This window comes from Mesoplodon bidens, assembly GCF_964165515.1.
Source record: "Mesoplodon bidens genome assembly, chromosome: 3".
Taxonomy (NCBI): Eukaryota; Metazoa; Chordata; class Mammalia; order Artiodactyla; family Ziphiidae; genus Mesoplodon; species Mesoplodon bidens.
The window spans coordinates 18276217-18292407 of record NC_138178.1 but is presented as its reverse complement, the minus strand read 5'-3'; the positions used below and the strand labels follow the sequence as shown (position 1 = coordinate 18292407).

At 41.7% G+C, this 16191-nt stretch overlaps 1 protein-coding gene across 4 annotated transcripts in view; it reads left to right on the top strand.

Annotated features, from left to right (window-relative positions):
* The first annotated feature begins 340 nt into the window (after window positions 1-340).
* CUL2 (cullin 2) overlaps window positions 341-16191 on the top strand; it is a 79770-nt gene continuing 63919 nt past the window's right edge. For 2 of the 4 annotated variants that reach the window (XM_081228709.1, XM_081228706.1), the window contains exons 1-2: window positions 573-770; window positions 14865-15005. In XM_081228709.1, coding sequence (XP_081084835.1) covers window positions 14887-15005 — 119 coding nt within the window. In that variant the 5' untranslated portion in view covers window positions 573-770; window positions 14865-14886. Of the gene's footprint in view, window positions 500-572; window positions 771-14864; window positions 15006-16191 lie in introns of those variants that run through there. The other 2 variants (XM_081228708.1, XM_081228707.1) reach the window with 2 other exon arrangements.

Sequence of the window (16191 nt, the reverse complement as noted above, 5' to 3'; positions counted from 1 at the left end):
ATATGTCCGAGGAAACTAATTTTGCTAATACATATTGATCTTTTGAAAAGCCCATAGAAGTAGGTGGCAAGGAGGTGGTGGTGTATCAGAACATCCACATAGTCCTGAAAGAACTCAAGGGATAAATCCTTGTGTTGAGACCACTTTTATGACACACTGTTATCAGCAGTCCCTAACTTGGGGGTCCCCGGTCCCCTGCTCAGCGAACAGCGAGGGCTCGTGGGCACCTGGAGCCACTCGCAGTCGCTCGGAGAACGGGTCCCGCGGCCTTCCGCGATCGCACAAGAGCGGCCCTCGGCACTCGCCGTACGCGGACTCTACCATCGCCGGCGCAGGGGGGTCGGAGGCCGCGGAAGAGGATCCCCGAGGGCGTGTCGGGAAAGCCGGGCATCGGAGGACAGTTGTTTCACAGCTCGCATAGCCCGCCCGCCCTTCTCCCCTCTCCGCTTCCCACAGCGCCGTCCCATCCAGGAGCTCGGCCGTGTTCCCGCAGCGGCAGGTGAGCGCCCGGCCGCGGCCCCGGCCCGGCCCCCCCCCTTCTCGGCGGTGGCGGCGGCCGGCGGGGAGGCGCCTGCGCGCAGTAATGGCAGCGCGGTGAGCAGGGACAGAGAGCTGACAGCCGCCGCCGCCCACCCTCCTCGCCGGGCTTCGTCCTGCGCGCCCTCGGGCTGTCTCCCACCCCTGGCCCCTGCCCCGCGTCCCGCCTCTGCAGCAGGTAACCCGCTGAAGGCCCGGAGCCGGCTGAGAGCACCGGGAAACTTCCCTTCCCGGTTAGTGGGTGGCGGGGCTGGGGTGGGGAGAGGAGTTGGGGGCACGGAGGGGGAGGGGAGGGATGGAGGGGCGGCTGGGGACCGGGTGTCCTGTGGGTGACCCCGGCTCCAGGATCGCCAGCCCCGGAGCCCGGCCGCCCCCGGACTGCATCCCGGGCCTCCCAAGCCGCTCTTGGCCGCCCCTCCCTCGGCCTCATTTTCCTCCTAAGGAGGGAAGGTGCGAGTGCGTGTTCTCTGCTTATTTACGTCCTCACGCGGGCACAGAGCTCTGTGTGCTTGCTGGGGGCGGCGGCATCAGTCTCTTATATCCTTACTACGAGTGTTTTCACTTTTGTTTCCGTAGACAGCGAAGATTGATAGCTCTGGGGAGTAGTGTCCTATGTGCATGCTAGACCTGTCTCACCACTTAGGGTTTGGTGAAATTAGATCCTTAGACTCTCTTAAGAGCACTTAGTTACACACCAGGGAGTCTGCACCATTCCCCATCACCCCGCAAATACGTGCATGTACATAAAACATTTGCGAGTTGCAAGCTGTTGTTATCGTTAAATCCTCTCCTTTCCCCAGGGATTACTATTACCAGTTGAAGGACAGTGCCTTGGAAGTTAAAATTTTGATAGTAAGATAAAAACTATTAACATTCGCTACAGCCTGTTTGACTTTACAGTGTAAGCATCTTTGAACTAGACCTGTTCCCAAATCTACACTCATAGTAAGGTATGGGAAATAATCACTTAGTTCTCATTTACTACCGACTACGTAATAGGCATTTAAAAACACTCAAAAGACTGCTCCCTCCTTTTTACAATCTCACAGTTCTTTCCAAGACAGACAGTTGAACAAATTGTTTATATTTTGCCTCTTTTGCCCAAATATAGTGTTTGGAAGACCCTTCCAAAAGAGTCAGAGATGAAATAGCAGATGTACACAGTGTTTTGAGTTAATCCCCCCCGCCCCAGATGCTGTTTATAAGTTGGGGGAACATCTCTGTAGTGTGCATGCACAAAGTATGTGAAAAATACCTTTTCTATGTCTTTGAGTGTTCACATGCATCTGAAATACTCTTACTTCACTCTCCACCCTTTGGTGATTTTTTCAATGTTTTATGTGGAAAGGTAGTTTATTCATGTTTTTTATCATCACCAGTCTATCACTAAATTAAATGCTGTGGACCTTCTTTAAAGTCAGTTTTGCCTTGTCTAACAGTTCAATATTTATTAAGCACCTGATTCGTATGCCAAGCATTACTGGAAGCATTAGGGATACAACCATAAACAAGACACATGAAATTTCTGCTTTCCTGGAGCTTCAATTCTGGGAGGTAAGGGAAAGTCGGAAAGTAATTAAGAAATAAAAGCAATTTCAGAGAATCATAAGTGCTATAAAGGAAGTAAAATAGGGAGTTGTGGTAGTGACTGGGGCAGACTGCTTCAGATGCTGTGGTCAGGAAAGACCCGTGTGAGGTGACTTTTGACCTGATATCTGAAAAGTGGGAAGGATTTAGCCTTTGGAAGTCTGAGGGAAGAGTGTTCCTGTCTGAGGGAACAGTAAATGGAAGTCCCTAGAGGTGGTTTCAAGCTTGGGTTCGGCAAATTGAAAGAAACTCAGTGAAGGTGGGCTGGGACCCTCGTGAGAGAGAAGAGGTTAGGTGGTAGCCAGGGGTCAGGTCATGTGAGGTCTGTTATCCAGAGGAGTTTGTTTGGCTTTTATTCTTAAAGTACATTGAAAAGCTATTCCCTTTTTGTGAAGCTGGGAGTGATATGGTCTGGTTTACAATCTGACTGTGAAGGAGATTGGATAAGAGGAGAATAGGGATACCAGTGAGAAGTCTGTGGCAGATTTGAGTAGTGACTGGAGTCAAGTAAAAAAGATGTTGAGATATATTTTATAGTTAAAAGTAGTGATTTGGCATGGTTGGATGGGAATGCAGTTGGTTGGGACAGGGGTGGCTCCTGAGTTTGGGGCTTCACCTGGAGCATGGTGATGCCACGTATTGAGATGGGGAAGAAGTGAGGGAAGCAGGTTGTTATATGGGGATAGGGTTGGAGGGGACGTATTACATAGGACCTGTTAGATGTTCACGTGGAGTTGAGAAGCAGGCAGTTGGATATACACGTCTGGACTTCAGTGGAGAGGTTAGGGAGTCCTTTGTTCATTCAGCAAATATTTTTCAAGTACTAGCTGTGGACTAGGCGGTGGGGATGTATAGTAGTGAAAAAATAGAAAAAAATCTCTGCCTTCGTCAGATTTAAATTCTAGTGAGAGAAAGAGATGGGGAGTCATCCGCCTTTATCTGTTGGTTTATTATAATTATGTTTGGATAGAAACTACATTCACCTGATTCAGAATTTGAAATGTTTGATGGGATATAGAATGAAAATCTCCTCTATTTCTTGTCCCTGCAGTTTTTATCAAGGCCAGATATGTTAGTGGTTTCTTACTCATCTTTCCAAAGGTATATTTTGTGCACACGTAGACAAATGTGTGTAGATTCTTCTCCCCACTCGGCAAAAGCGGCAGTATACTTTCCTTGCTTTGACACCTTGTATGTTTAAGAGTATTAAATAGTATTTAAAAGTTATGAAGCAGTATGAGACCACCTAAAGAAAGAATGTAGAAAGAAGAGGAGACAGTCCGGGGGCACTGCAACATTTTCTTTTTTTTTTTTTTTTTTTTTTTTTTTGCGGTACGCGGGCCTCTCACTGTTGTGGCCTCTCCCGTTGCGGAGCACAGGCCCCGGACGCGCAGGCTCAGCGGCCATGGCTCACGGGCCCAGCCGCTCCGCGGCATATGGGATCCCCCCAGACCGGGGCACGAACCCGTATCCCCTGCATCGGCAGGCGGACTCTCAACCACTGCGCCACCAGGGAGGCCCAACATTTTCTGATTTGGTCCCTGCCTTCTTTGAGTTTGGGACCTGCAAATGTGGAGTTGTTTAAAGAGCTGTTATTTTTGTGAGGCTTTTTACAGAAGTTTGCACCGTTTGTGTGTGTGTGTGTGTGTGTGTGTGTTTCACCTTATCTGCCTGTTTTCTTTATATGCTAAAATAATGTTTGATTATGATTGAAAGCAGCGTTTTCATATATGTACTGTCAGTTAAATTCAAGTAAATTAATGACAAGATCAAGCCCTTGAATGTTAATATTTTGAAGAAGTTTGGCTGATGTTAAATCTTAGTAAAACGAGCAGAAATTTGGAATGTTATCATGAGACATAACAAGTTATTGATACTTGAGATGTATGACTGAATTCTCTCTCAGTAACCAGTTAATAATCACACTATCTGTTCAGAGTGATCTGGCTCTCTGCCTGGGTTTGAATCTTAACAGTAATGTTTCTATTGCATTGCAGATGTTAACATAATCCTTGTGTTATTATCTTAAAGAATACAGACCTTCCCCCATTTGCGATGGTTTGACTTACAAGTTTTCAACTTTATGATGGTACAAAAGTGATATGCATTCAGTAGAAACCATACTTTGAATTTTGATCTTTTCTTGGGCTAGCAATATGGAGTATGATAATCTCGTGATGCTGGGCAGTGAGCCTCAGATCCCAGTCAGCCTAGCAATTATGAGGGTGAACAACCAATATACTTACAATCATTCTGTGCCCATACAACCATTCTGTTTTTCACTTTCAGTACAGTAGTCAAAAAATTACATGAGATATTCAACACTTTATTATAAAGTAGGCTTTGTGTTAGATCATTTTGCCCAACCGTGGACTCATGTAAGTGTCCTGAGCACGTTTAAGGTAGGCTAGGCTAAGCTATGATGTTCGTAGGTTAGGTATATTAAATGCATTTCAACCTAACGATATTTTTAACTTCCGATGGGTTTAGTGGGATGTAACCTGATCTTAAGTTGAAGAAGATCTGTATATAGATTCAAACTATGTTACTACTGTGTATTTGGAAAGGCCTGTTGGAGATACTAGAACAGTGAAGTTCCTTTGATTCTTAAAAATTTTGAGACAATGAGTAGTGTTAAGATCATGATATTAGCATCTGCAACAACTTTTGGGTGCAGTTAAACCCTGTTGATTGACCTGGAGGAGGGGAGATGGAATATTCTGTAAGTTGCTTTAAGCTTTGTTATTTGGAAGAATTAAAAAATCCAGACTTATTGTGTTCTCTACTGAATTTATAATACTTTTTATATTGGTTGGCATTTTGATTTTTAGTTAGCTCTCTTTAGCCAGATAACTTCTTATATAAATTGATCTACCTCTTTTTTTTCTGAGATTGTTCTTGATTTATGAACTGTTTTGTTCAGTTTGATTCTTGTGGTTATTTTTGTTATTGTTACCTTCTTTTTTTTTCTTTTTTGTCTGAGATAAGTAAGCAGCTAGCTTCTAGGTTGGAGAAATATAATCTTTGGTAGAAAAAATTTAATATTTCTTTTTGAAGCAATAGACACTAATTACTATGAAACGTGTGGTGAACGTATTAAGCCTACTTAAACTCTGTGAATGTATAGATGTTAATGTCCTATTTGAAGATTTTAGTTATCCAAGGGATTTTCATTTATATACTTTAACATTGTAAATGATGTTACTGTTGTTATTTAATCATTGGATTATAGCCTGATTGTGTATGTGTCGGAATTTTTCATCAATCAGGCTAATAGTTCATCATTTTTGTTTCTCTTATCATCTGTATGCTTCTTGAAGGCAGCATCTCTAGTACCTGGTAGAGAGAGGTCTGAATATTGTAAATACTTAATAAATATCTATTAACTCAATGACTTAAGTCCTGTTCCAATGTAGGTTGCTTTTCAAATAGTGAAATGTTGGATTTACCCTGTATAGATATTCCTTGAATTTCTCAGCTTTGTTTTACTTCAGTTGAAAAAAAGTACAGGATACTTAAAATTTTATTTATTTAGTTAGTTAGTTTTGGCTGCACTGTGCAGCATGTGGAATTTTTGAATCCGTGCCCCCTGCAGTGGAAGTGTGGAGTCTTAACCCCTGGACCACCAGGGAAGTCCCCCCAATTTTTTAAAATGTTGGAGTAATTTTAGGCTTACAGAGAAGTTGCACAGATAGTACAGAGAGCCCAAGTATACTTTTCCCCCAGCTTTTTTTTTTTTGCGGTAAGCGGGCCTCTCACTGTTGTGGTCTCTCCTGCTGCGGAGCACAGGCTCCGGACGCGCAGGCTCAGCGGCCATGGCTCACGGGCCCAGCCGCTCCGCGGCACGTGGGATCCTCCCGGACCGGGGCACGAACCCGTGTCGCCTGCATCGGCAGGGGAAGCCCCTCCCCCAGCTTTTTGTAATGTTAACAGCTTACATAACCAGAGCACAGTGATCAAAATGAGGAAAATTAACATTGTTACAATACTGGAATTGTTACAGTCAACCGGAAACATGGCAGAGGTATTTTGTGATTCTATTAAATATATTAAAAACGAAATTTCTGGGCTTCCCTGGTGGCGCCGTGGTTGACAGTCCGCCTGCCGATGCAGGGGACACGGGTTCGTGCCCCGGTCTGGGAGGATCCCACGTGCCGCGGAGCGGCTGGGCCCGTGAGCCATGGCCGCTGAGCCTGCGCGTCCGGAGCCTGTGCTCCGCAACGGGAGAGGCCACAACAGTGAGAGGCCCCCGTACCGCAAAAAAAAAAAAAAAGATAATTGATAGATAATAAGGATTGTAAGTTACAAGTCTTTGAAGACTTGTAAGTAGAGGGTATGATATTATCAGACTTGCACTTTTGGAAAGCTTGCATTGGCCACAGTATTTGGAATGTACCAAGGGGGCCAAAGAGGATACAGGTGGCTCATTCAGGAGGCAGTAGTTGGGTGAGAGGTGGTGTTTTGGATCAGGGTCATGTCAGTGGGAATGGGAAGCAGTGGTTGGATTCAAGAAATGGTTAGAAGACAGGGTTGACAGACTTACTGACTGATTTGAAGAAGAGAGTAAGAGAGGAATCAAGAATGATTCATAAAAGTTCTACCTTAAGGAGCTAGATGTATGATAATATTTATTAAGATGTGAAATATTGGAAATGGATGGACATGTTGAGTTTGAGGGGTCAGGTTTATTGAGGTATAACTTACACATAGTAAAATTCACCCTAAAAAGATACACAGTTATTCAAATTTTGACAAATTTATATGGTCACGTAACCACCAACCACAATCAAGATATAGAATATTTTATCACCCCAGAAGTTTCCTATTTGCTCCTTTGTAGTCCATCCTGAGTCTCTGACAACTAGTGATCTGATGTATGTCCTTATATTTTTGCCTTTTTCAGCAGCCATACAATACGTAGCCTAATGAGTCTGTCTTCTTTCACTTGGCATAATGCTTTTGAGAATCATCCATTGTTGTCCACATATTAGTGATTTGTTCCATTTTAATGCTGAATAGTACACCATTGTGTGAAAGCACCACATTTTGTTTTCCATTCACTAGTTGATGGCACATTTGGGTTTCTGGGTTTTGGTAGTTATGAATAAAGGTGCTCTAAAAGTTTGTGTTTAGGTTTTTCTGTAAATGTATGTCTTCATTTCTCATCTATAAATAGCCAGGAATGGGATTGCTGGGTCACATGGGAAGTGTATGCTTAGTTTTAATAGAAACTGCCTAAGTGGTTATTCCATTTTAAATTCCCACCTGCAGCAAATGAGAGTTTCAGTTGCTCCATGTCCTCATCTGCATTTGATACTGTCAGAATTTTTGAGCCATTCTAATAAGTGTATAGTGGTATCTTGTTGAAGTTTTAATATGCCTTTCTCTAATGACTAATGATGTTGAGCATCTTTTTATGTGCTTACTTGTTATCAGTATTTCTGAACTGTCCATTTGGGTCTTTTGGCCATTTATTAATTGAGTTGTATGTTTTCTTTTGATTGAGCTTTGAGAGTTCTTTATATGTTCTAAGTACTAGTCCTTTGTGTGTGTGTGTGTGTGTGTGTGTGTGTGTATCCATCCTGTATCAGATACATATTTTACAAATATATTCTCCTACACTGTGGCTTTTCTTTCTTTTTAAAAATTTTTTATTGAGGTATAGTTGATATATAGCATTATATTAGTTTCAGGTGGACAACGTAATGATTCGATATTTGTATATATTACAAATGATCCCTATAGTAAATGTAGTTAATATCTGTCACCATACATAGTTAGAAATTTTTTTTTCTTGTGATGAAAACTTTTAAGATTTACTCTTTTAACAAGCTCAAGTATGCAATTTGGTATTATTAACAGTAGTCACCATGTTGTACGTTACATCCCCATGACTTATTTTATAACTAGAAGTTTATACCTTTTGACCTCTTTCTCCCCTTTCACACACACCCAGACTCCCTCCCTCTGGCATTCATCAGTCTGTTCTCTGTACTTATGGGTTCAGTTTTTTGTTTTGTTCCATGCAAGTTTTATCATTGTTTTTTCTATTTCTGTGAAAAATGCCATTTGAATTTTGATAGGGATTGCACTGAATCTGTAGATTGTTTTAGGCAATATGGGCATTTCAACAAAAATAGTTCTTCCAATCCATGAGCACAGGTATCTTTCCTTTTATCTTTTATTTGTATTGTCTTCGTTTTTTTCCATTAATGTCTTATGGTTTTCAGTGTACAGGTCTTTCACCTCCTTGGTTAAATTTATTCCTGGATATCATATTCTTTTTGAATAAATCCCAGTTGATCATGGTATATGATCCTTTTAGTGTATCATTGAATTTGGCTTGCTAAATTTTTTTGAAGATTTTTGCATCTGTGTTCATCAGGAATATTAGCCTGTAATTTTCTTCTCTTGTGGTGTCCTTGTCTGATTTTGGTAGTCTTGATAATGCTGGCCTTGTAAAATGAGTTTGGGAGTATCTCCACCCTTTTTTTCTCTTGGAGAGAACCATCCTGGAGCCCTTTGTTCTGTGTCTTTGTAGACAGGTTGTTTTCAAAATCTGTAAAGCTGCTGTTCTGAAAAATTCCTGTTCCTCTCTCCTGTGTTAGCTCCCTCTGTTTGTGGGATCCCAAGTCTTTCTTGGTTTGTTCCATTTCCTCCTGATAGAGGATATCTTCCAATAGATTCCTGAGTAAAATGACTTCATGGGAAGTAGATTATTTGATACCACTCTTGATAGAGAATTCTAGGTGGTTAGTCATTTTCCCTGAGAATTTTGAAAGCATTGCTTTATATTACCTTCCAGCTTCCAGTGTTGCTCTTGTAAATCTAAAGACTTTATAATTTATATAGTCATTTTTTCTTTTCTGAAAACTTACGGAATCTTTTCTTTACCCCCAGTGTTTTAATGTGTCAAAAATAGGTGCCTTGTTATTTATTTTTAAAATCAAATATTCTGGGTATTCGGTATGCCCTTTTAAGTTGGAAAACTAATGTTCATTAGTTCTGGGATATTTTTTCTTTGATAATTACCTCTCATTCTAATTTTCTAGAATGCATATTAATTGAATGTTAGACCTTTTGGATTAATACTACTTTTTTTTAAGCTTTCTGATTTCTTTTATGTGCTTCCCCCTCCCCCCCATATTTATGGAACTGTTAATGATGATGATGGTGAAGATTTTTTTTTACCCTTTTACTTTGGAAAATTGCAAACATATACAGAAAATGCATATTATAATAATCCCTCATGTACTTATCACTCATTCTCAACAATTATCAACTCATAAACAAGCTGTTTAATTTTTTTTTTTTTTTTTTGCGGTACGCGGGCCTCTCACTGTTGTGGCCTCTCCCGTTGCGGAGCACAGGCTCCGGATGCGCAGGCTCAACGGCCATGGCTTACGGGCCCAGCCGCTCCACGGCACGTGGGATCCTCCCGGACCGGGGCACGAACCAGAATCCCCTGCATCAGCAGGCGGACTCCCAACCACTGTGCCACCAGGGAAGCCCCAAGCTGTTTAATTTTGAAGCAGATCTCAGACATCATTTATTACATCCATAAATATTTTGGCATGTGTCTCTGACAGATAAGGACTCTCAGTTTTAAAGCTCTCATAATTATTGTTATAAAAATTATTTTTTAAAGTCATCAAATATCCCATCAGTTTATAAATTTCCAGGGTTATCATAAATATAATTTTTAAAAAGAGCTTAAATCTAGATCCAAATAAGATCAGTAACACTGTGGTAGATGAATGTGCCTTTTTAGTCTATTTTAGTTCAGTTTCCATTCCACATATATCTCTCTCCCACTTTCATTTTCTTTTCTCTTTTCCTCTTATGTGTGTGCATAGTTTATTGAAGAAATCTGATTATCCAGTAGTTTCCTGCAGTCTGGATTTTGCTGACTTGCAGGTTGATGGTTAGTAATGCTTATATATATAATATGTATAGCATAGGAGGAATTCAGAAGGTATTTAGTAAACAGTAGTTAAAGATAATGATAATAGTGTAGGGCTTCCCTGGTGGCGCAGTGGTTGAGAGTCCGCCTGCCGATGCAGGGGACACGGGTTCGTGCCCCGGTCTGGGAGGATCCCACATGCCGCGGAGCGGCTGGGCCCGTGAGCCATGGCCGCTGAGCCTGCGCGTCCGGAGCCTGTGCTCCGCAACGGGAGAGGCCACAACAGTGAGAGGCCCGCATACCTCAAAAAAAAAAAAAAAAAAATGATAATAGTGTAATTTTCTTCTCTTATCAACTAATATAGCAGTTGTAACTTAAATTGTGTTATTAGTATCTTTAGAAGAAAACCTTGTTAATGTCAATGTAAAAAGAGCTTACTAATTCATAAAAAAAACTATTTAACTTAAAATTACTGATATTAAACTACGCACTTCAATTTTGGAGGACTCATCACGTATCATATCAAACTTAGTAGAATGAATCCAGATACAGCCAAACAATGAAATGCTATTAAGATTAAAGAAACCCTTGTGTATTAAAATGGAATACTTTCCCAAATATACTGTTAAGTGAATATATTGTTAAGTAAGCAGTGTAATGCCATTTATGTAAAACAAGTAGAAAAAGACCATCTCTATATTCATTTATGTAAAAGGGGGGAATAACAATATATATGTATATAATACCCCCAGACACATATAATATATGCCTCTGGTGATGGGAGCTGGTGACTAGAGCATGGGAGTGAGAGGGAGACTGAGATTTCAGAATTTGCAACCATGTAAATATACTTTTTCTCCCTCCCCTCCACGTTAAATTGCTCCAAAGTTTTTGATACGGTTATTTCACCTTAAATGTCTAACAGCTTTATTGAGTTATGCTTCACATACCATTTCAGTGTACTCTTGAACTGTACAATTCAGTGGTTTTTAGCGCATTCACAGGGTTGTACAGACATGATGACAATCAATACTAGAACATTTTCATCACCTAATTAGCAGTCACTTCCCATTTTTCTCCAAGTCCTCTAGCCCTGTGCAACCACTAAAATACTTCCTGTGTCTGTGGATTTGCCTATTCTGGTTATTTCATATACGTAAGTGGAATCCTAAAATACGTGGTCTTTTGTGACCAACTCTATTCACATAGTGTGTTTTCAAGGTTCATCTGTATTGTAGCATCTATCAGTACTCCATTCTCTTGTATTACAGAATAATAATCTGTTGTATGGATGTACTGCATTTTATTTATCCATTTATTGCTCGATAGACATTTGAGTTATTTCAACTTTTTTGGCCTTTATGAATAATGCTGCTCTGAACATTTGCGTCCAGGTTTTTTTTTTTTTTTTTTTTTTTTTTTGGTGGTACGCGGGCCTCTCACTGTTGTGGCCTCTCCCATTGCGGAGCACAGGCTCCGGACGCGCAGGCTCAGCGGCCATGGCTCACGGGACCAGCCGCTCCATGGCATGTGGGATCTTCCCGGACCGAGGCACGAACCCGTGTCCCCTGCATCGGCAGGCGGACTCTCAACCACTGCGCCACCAGGGAAGCCCCATGTCCAGGTTTTTGTGTGGACATGTTTTCTCTTGCATAGGAGTGGAATTGCTGGGTCATATGGTAACTATGTTTATATAAATCACTTTTGTGATTATTTAACTTACTATTATTGACAGCCATGCATACTTAGAAATGGTGCTCTAAGTGAGAAAATCTAATCTAGGAGTCATTTTCAAATGTAATGAAAATTTTGTAAATGTTGTTGTCATAAAATATTGTCATAATGTTATCTGGAAACATAAGTAAACCTGAATTTTTATTTTTCAATTTTTTTTTTATTTGGAGCCTGTGATTTATTTTTAGGGGCCATAGGCACAGTACCTGTGTGCCAAAGTGTTAAAAACCCTAACATTGCATGAATGGACCCAGAAGAAAGCTAGAGGAAACTGTAGTAATGTGAGATTTGAACTTTGCAGGTGCTCAGTAGGACATAGTCTCACTGACTGGGGATGGAAGTGGTCCTGACAGGACACCAGGTGTAGGACATGATGTGGCACAGGAATGAAAACGAGACTCATATGTATTCTTGTGAGTTGTCTGACAGTTTGGGAAGTGGAGAAGAACAGTGTGGTGGTCGTGGTCTTGTTTCTTTCTTTGCCCTCTTTCACATCCTTACATAAATTCTCCATGAGTAAATGATCATTTAAACAATTGAAATAAAATGAAGGCTTCTCTCACCTTGGTGTCCACATTTTCCACCCATCTAAGAATGGATTATCACTGCACATAAACCCATTCTATCAGAAATCTGTTGGTCTCAGCAGAGAAGTCAATGCCAGTCTGATTCTGCTAAAACTTCAATAAAGCTAAAAGGTAATCTGTGCAACCATTAAAATAATTTATAAGCAGGGTGTGTAGTATGATTCCATTTTTATAAGGGGAGGAAACGAATGTGAAGCAGACAGTGACAGCTTTTTGATAGACAGTTACAAAATAGTCCCTACCTTGAAGAAACACTCAGATAATCACAGTTGAGCATGGTTTAATCCTCTAATAGAGGTTAAACATAGAGTTCTCAAGTAATGCATAAGAGGGCACCTTACCTAGCTTAAGTGGGCCCAGAAAATTTCTTGAAAGCAGATATTCTGGGCCAAGGCTGAACTATCAGTAGGAGTTAGGGGAACGGGTGGAAAGGGGGAGGCAAGGAGAAGAGACGAATTTTAGGTACAGAAAACAATGAGGATAAAAGGCAGGGTGTGTGAATCAGCCTGTTGTGTTCAGTGACCTCTAAGCAGAGAAGTTACCAGATTATGATGTCAAGGAAGGGAGTCCCATGAGAAGAGCAAGGTGGAGAGGTGCTTTAGTCCAAGGTCAAACGATGGAAGCTTGGTGGGCCATGTTGCCAATGAGCTTAAACCGGATGCTGTCGATAGTGGACAATCACAAACAGCTTTCAGTACCAGAGTGACATGGTCCGCTCTGTGGTTTACATAGGTTATTTTTGTTTCTGAGTGCCAGATCCAAGAGTCTAACCTTCTTGAAGGTCAAGAACTTTGTTTATTGACCACTGTATCCTCAGCCTAGTACAACGCCTGGCATGTATCTAAGTATTCACTAAGGATGTTAGTAAGGCAGTATAGTTGTATATCGCAGTTGAGGGCAGGGGTTACAGCATGGGTCTGAATAGCTCCATGACCTTAAGCAAGTTTCTTAATCACTCTGTGATCAGTTTTCTTATCTAGAAAATGGGGAGAACATTGGGCCCTACCTAATCAGTTTGTTGGGAGGATTAAGTGAATTTGTATAAAGCACTTAGGTTTGTGTTTGGCTTATAGTAAGTACTGTGTAAATATTAACAGTTGTTAGTATTTCTTTGATAAAGATTAATACAAACTGGAACTGCTGAGGGCCTGATCTCAGAGCATTCATAAAGTTGCACAGGAATGGATGGATTTAAGAAATATTGAGTAACACAGTTAGATAGGATGTGTGAATAAGGGTGAGACGGAGTTAAGGTTAATTTTCTGATTTAGAGCTAGAGCTTTAGGTTTCCCCCTTCCCCCAGTACACACACACACACACACACACACACACACACACACACACACACACACACACACACACACACACACACACACACACACACACACACACACACACACACACACACACACACACACACACACACACACACACACACACACACACACACACACACACACACACACACACACACACACACACACACACACAGAGGAACTACTGCTAATCCATTCTCGGTAGTTAGAGGAAGTTTAAGGCTTGTAGGTGGAGTCCCTGGTATGTTGAAGAAAGAGGGTTGATTTAGTGTGGCACACCCTCTTTTGGGTTTTTGTTTGGCTTCTCTGATTCTTTTTCTTCTCTTCCTTGGACTCCTCTTGAGTTCTTTTCTTCACAGGACAGAAACGTAAGAAGGGCCCAGGGCCACCTCCAGTTTGTGGGCCGGGACCGTGCAGCTGGTCTCCTCCCCTTGTCTCTTTTTTCCTTTCTCTCTATGCATTTTCCCCTTCTCCCCACTGTCTCCCTACCTCCTTTTTTTTTACCACAGCGGGACACAGGAGGAAGAATGTTTCCTCCTTGTTTGGCCCTGGCTACAGACTAGCTTGGTGCTTCACAGTCCTAGTAACGAGGGAAAACTTTGGGGAGGATGTGAAGGCATGTGCCGGAAAAGTGCTCCCTTGTGCAATTAAATTTAACTTTAAGAGGTTTCTCTGTTTAATTCTCTTCTTCTGGTGTGATATTGAAAAGGATTTGGAGTCTAGTTAAACTGATGCTCCAGGAAAATAAACCCTTTAATTGTCTTGTGTTTTCTCATATATGACCTCAGTCTCCAGTTTAAGGAGTGCAAACCACAAGGATTTGGGGCCAAAACCTTTTTATTGAGTATCTCTTGTGCATTTCTCATGATGGAAGTTAACTTTTTGGCTCATTAGGTCCCAGCTTCTTTCTCTCAGCAAATTAAATGAGGCTTCTCAATCTTTGGACCACCCTGGGTTATAAATAATTTGTGCTAAAAGCTTTTTATTTCCTAGAGTTTGCAGTGAATGCACATATTCTGTGGAATTCCTTGTCTGGACAGTCATGAAAAGATGGCAGCCAGTGTTTATTGTTCTCACCACGTGCCAGGTTCTGGTCTCACCCCTTCCGTGCAGCATGCTGTCTAGTTATGTGGTGCTTTAGAAACAAGTACCTGACCTTGTAGAATTCATGCTAACGTTACCGTTGTTTTTAATTAACAGATTTCAACACTAAACTTGCACAATGTCTTTGAAACCAAGAGTAGTGGATTTTGATGAAACCTGGAACAAACTCCTCACGACAATCAAAGCTGTGGTCATGTTGGAGTACGTGGAGAGAGCAACATGGAACGACCGCTTCTCGTATCCTTCCAGGGGCATGGACGCCTGCACTGGTCAGCATGCTAGGTTCATAAGCTTGTTGAAAAGTGACACCAGGTTTAAGCTTTCCTAAGTGGAAGAACAGGCCAGTGTGACTATTTTCGTATATATTATTGTTCCCATTTCCGAGTTCATTGCCTGTATGTGACAGTCAACAATCTTTGATAACCTTTTGCTCAACAAATACTCTACTGAGCACTTAGTGTATGTCAGGCACTACTTTAGGCTCTGGGAGTACATTTGTGAACGAAACAGACTACTTTCCCTTCATTCTGCTAAAGGAAATAGATATTAAACATGTGTAAAGCACAAAACCTGATGCCAGCGCTTCCAATAACAGGTTACATCCCGTGGGGGGAAGTAAAGCAAAGCGAGGGCATGAGCGTGGTTGGAGTGCGTGTGCGCGCGGCCCCCTAGATGGTGGTCAAGGAAGGCCTCCTCGAGGATGGCGAGGATGGCGAGGATGGCGATACTTGAGCAGAGGCTGGAACAGAGGGAGGGAGCAGGTCACACAGAAACCTGGGGGGAAGCGTTCCAAGCAGAGAGCAGACAGCAAATTCAGTGGCTATGAGATGGAAACATTTCTTATTTGGGTTTTCTACATTTGTGAATTGGGGGTTTTATATGAAAATATAAATTTGTGGTTTCCCTAGGACAGTCTGAAACCTGCTGTCCTGCATTCCTACATGACAGCAATCTTTTTTTAAAAAAATACATATATATGTATATATATATATATATGCACACACACATACACACACTGTACATGATATGTATAATGTATGTATATTATTATAACATTATTAATAATATTATTATATATATACATTATATATGTAAAAAACACAGTGCAACCTCCAGCACCCAGGATATTTACTCTGGCACCAAAGAAAAAAACCACAGTATTACAATACTGTAGTTTCTTAGTATTGGGGAGGTTAAAGGGGTCTCTAGGAACCCTCAGCCACAGGTAGCTGGAGCAGAGTGGTGGGTGGCAGCCTCATCAACTCTGCCCAGTGTTTGCCCGGGGCCACGGCTGGGAGGGCCTGAGGACGGCCTGTGCCCTGGCAGACTCCTGACCCGCCTCCGTCTTCCACCACAGGGACCACCACACACACCACATTCCAGGGCGAAGAAAGGGCATAGGGTCGAGGCCTGGTCTCTGGGT